The following is a 3,504-nucleotide window of genomic DNA, read 5'->3' as shown; positions in this document are numbered from 1 at the left end:
ACATTCAGAAGTACCCCTGTATATGCTGCTCCTAGTTTTCTTAACTAGAAACCAGTCACTTAGTTACCCAGCTAGGAAAGTTTAGTTATCGTCTGACAACCATTTCACAAAGCATAACATCTAATTTTTAAGTTATACACAGTATTGTTCAGATTCATTCTCATGTTCATTTCTTCTGCCACGAGATAGTTCAGTTGCCCTTGAGTCAGTTCTAGGTCACAGCAAGGACAGAACAAAGCAGTGCCTGGGCCCATGACGCATGTCATTGCTGTTGGGAGCCCGGTGCTGCAGCAATTGGGTCAAAACATCTTGAGGGCATTCCTCTTTTTTGCTGACCCTTTACACTGACCAAGCACGATGTCTCTGACCCAGGACTGGTCCTCATGTCCACAGTGTATGAGATGAAGTCTCACCATCCTCTCTACAGGGAGCATTCTGGTGAGACTTCTTCCAAGACAGACTTGTTGTTCTGGCAGTCCACAGTATGTACAGTATGTTGTATTCTTCACAACACCGGAATCCAAAGACATCAGTTTTCAGGCTTCTTAGTCATTGTCTATGAGGCAGTTGAAACTCCATAGTGCCAACTATGGTCTCAGAGTGGCATCTTCTCTGTTTTAACAGTTTAAACGTCAAAAAACACAAAAACAGTTCAATCATCTTTTTCAGCAGTTGCTCGATGCTGCCATTTTTACTGGCACGCCTCACTTTAGTGCTCTTCTCTCTTTTTTAAAATGAATAAATCACTTTATTGGGGGCTCTTATAGTTCTTATAACAATCCACACATCCATGGTAGGCTATTTGGTTTCTTGACTGCTGCATCCATCGGTATTGATTATAGAGCCAGGTAAAATTAAATCTTTGATAACTTCGCCATTTCCTCATCAGGATGCTGCTTATTGATCTACTTGTGAGGAATTTTGTTTTCTGTATGTTGATGGTGTATCCATGCTGAAAACTAGAATCTTTGCCTTTCTAATTGAGTCCTACCATTTTATCATCCGTTATCTGTCTAAAGTAAGGTGACCAGATGTCCCATTTTTGGCGGGACAGTCCCAATTTTTAACAATTTTTCCCCGCATCCTGCAGCGTTTTTAAAAAGTCCAGATTTTTTGAAAGAATGCACAACAAGCTAGGGTATACAGTTTTCGGCTGCCATGTGGCTATTTCGCCAGGATATGAGTTTTATCGATGGTGTCCCACTTTACCAATGTTAAAATCCGGTCACCTTATTCTAAAGTATAGAGAGAATCAGTACAGTATTGATAGACTGTAACAGATTTTCAAAAAGTGTTAAAGTTACTCATACCTATATTGTTTCAGTTCCCTAACATGACACCAAGACCCATAGTGATCTGGGCCCATTCTACCTCTCTGGTTTACCTCCTTTAACTCACCCTCCTGCCCGGGCATAATGGACTCTAGCTGCACTCTGTATCTGTATCTCTTTTCATGTATTACACTGGTTGCTCTCTCTGAAACAACTCCTGGTTTCCTAACAAAATCCTCTCCAAAAACTCACTGCCATCTAGACCATGTCAACTCATAGGAATTCCAAAGGACGGGGCAGGACTGTCCCTCTGGGTTTCCAAGGCTGTCAGTCTTTATGTGCAACCCTCTACACCACCAGGGCTCCTTAACAAATCCTAGTCGCCTTTGAACACTAATTCTAATGTAACCTAGGTCAAGTTTACAACATGCTTCTATTGAAGGAATTCTTGGGACACTTGTCTTTATCACAGGTCATTAGGTTTGAGTGTCCATTATGTTCTCAAATACATGGAAATCAAAAGGGCCAAATCTGCAAGTCCATTTTAAGAACACCCAGGAAACTGCTCAGGTCATCGAGGGTACGCATATCTGCAAAGCCACCCAATATTTGAAAGACTTCACTGCAGAAACAGTGTGTGCTGGTTCTGATGTTACAATGGTGGAGTTGGTAGGTGTGCCCAAGCCAAACACTGAGGATGAACACAGGGTCAATGGCCAAAAAATGTGCTTACTTTTTGTTGCACAGGCTTAAAACTGCAGAGGGTCATGCTGAACCTTAATGGTTAGATGTGGGTTCTCTGTTCATTGAGCACATCCAGGTGGACAAAGCCCCCCAGATGAGTCTCCCAGACTTAAAAGAGCTCAAGGCCAGTTAACCCCTATATGAGTTCCCCCTGCCACATGAGTTCCCACTGAAACGATCCTCACTGAAAGGAACAAATTGTTCCTAAACCAGAAGAGGAGGTTGGCTGCATGGAAAAAGACACCCCAGAAGAAGCTGAAGCAGCAAAAATGTAGAGCTCAGGAATAAGGCTTAAAGTAAAAAATAAGTGTATATCATATCCATGTTATATGAAGGGCTTCAAAAGTGTAGGGGGAAAAAATCCATTGCCTTTACATTCAATTTTGCCAAGTATTTTGAAACCCCCCTACTATACTGATTAAGAATGAAGAGAAAGAAAAAAGTGTGTAGATGTAGTAGAGGGCAGACCAGAAAGTAGGTATTCAGGTGGTCTCGTAGTCTGCTTTTCTCGCTCATTTCAAGAGACATGGCCAGTTGACATTTTTAAAAGGTAGCGATTTTAACGCTAATCAGGATGCAAGCCTGCAGTGTAACGATTAAGAGCAATGGCTTTCGAGTCAGGTCTGGACCTGGAGACTACAGAACGGAACCTTTGTGAGCTTTACCTGGTACACTAGGGACAAGGGTAGCAACTCCACAGCAACGTTGTGATGTAATAAGTACTTCAAGCATTCTCACACCACAACGGTCAGCCATTAAAGCTTTCAGGCATCCTTGTCCAACACCAAAATGGTACATACTCCCCTAGCCGAAACTAATCAGACCCGGATCCCTGAGTCTCCTACCTCCTCCGCATGCTCCACTCAGAATAAATTCAAATCTCTGGAAAGGTCATCTTTAACGGCTTGCTTTTGAAGCCTTACTCAACATTAAGGAAAGTCCAGAGACTAGGTATGCATGGAGAGAACTGATTTGTCACAGGTACCAGGAGGTAACCTTGTCACAAAGCCAACCAGCACCTGGTCATTCGGGTCCGGCAACGCGTGAGTGCGCGTGCGCAGTAGTCACGAGCAAGGGCAGCGCACGCCTGCGCAGAGAGGGAGCGGTCGTGCCCTCCCCGCCCCGTCGGTGCCCAGCCGCGCCCGCGCACTGGAGACGGAGCGGAAGACAACGCGTGCGCCGTGGTGACCCTGAAGGCTGCGGCGGTTGCAGCAATGGAACCCGCGGAACAGCTGAACGAATTGGTGTCGGCCGAGGGCCGAAACCGGAAGGCGGTGCTGTGCCAACGTTGTGGCTCCCGGGTGCTGCAGCCGGGGACCGCTCTCTTCTCTCGCCGACAGGTAGGGGAGCCCTGTGAGGCGTTTAACAACCCGGACGCTCTGCCCCTCAGGGGCCGGGAAGGTTGGCGTCCGTTCGCGTTCCTCAATTTCCGGAGACCGCGCCCCACCTCGCCCGGCCCCTCGGCCACGCCCCCTGCGAGCGGGGCCCC

The 3,504-nt window shown here is 46.3% G+C and overlaps 1 protein-coding gene across 1 annotated transcript in view; it reads left to right on the top strand.

The window, feature by feature from the left end:
- Nucleotides 1-3,181: 3,181 nt before the first annotated feature.
- RABIF (RAB interacting factor) overlaps nucleotides 3,182-3,504 on the top strand; it is a 15,745-nt gene continuing 15,422 nt past the window's right edge. Inside the window, exon 1 of the mRNA XM_004699814.2 lies at nucleotides 3,182-3,355. Within this exon, the coding sequence (XP_004699871.1) occupies nucleotides 3,230-3,355 (126 nt within the window). The 5' untranslated portion in view covers nucleotides 3,182-3,229. The remainder of the gene's footprint in view (nucleotides 3,356-3,504) is intronic.

The sequence above is a fragment of the Echinops telfairi genome, unplaced genomic scaffold (genome assembly GCF_000313985.2).
Source record: "Echinops telfairi isolate 266 unplaced genomic scaffold, ASM31398v2 ScPeMD7_7424;HRSCAF=8462, whole genome shotgun sequence".
In the NCBI taxonomy this organism is placed as follows: Eukaryota; Metazoa; Chordata; class Mammalia; order Afrosoricida; family Tenrecidae; genus Echinops; species Echinops telfairi.
The sequence above is the reverse complement of the archived record's forward strand: the minus strand, read 5'-3'. Positions and strand labels throughout refer to the sequence as shown.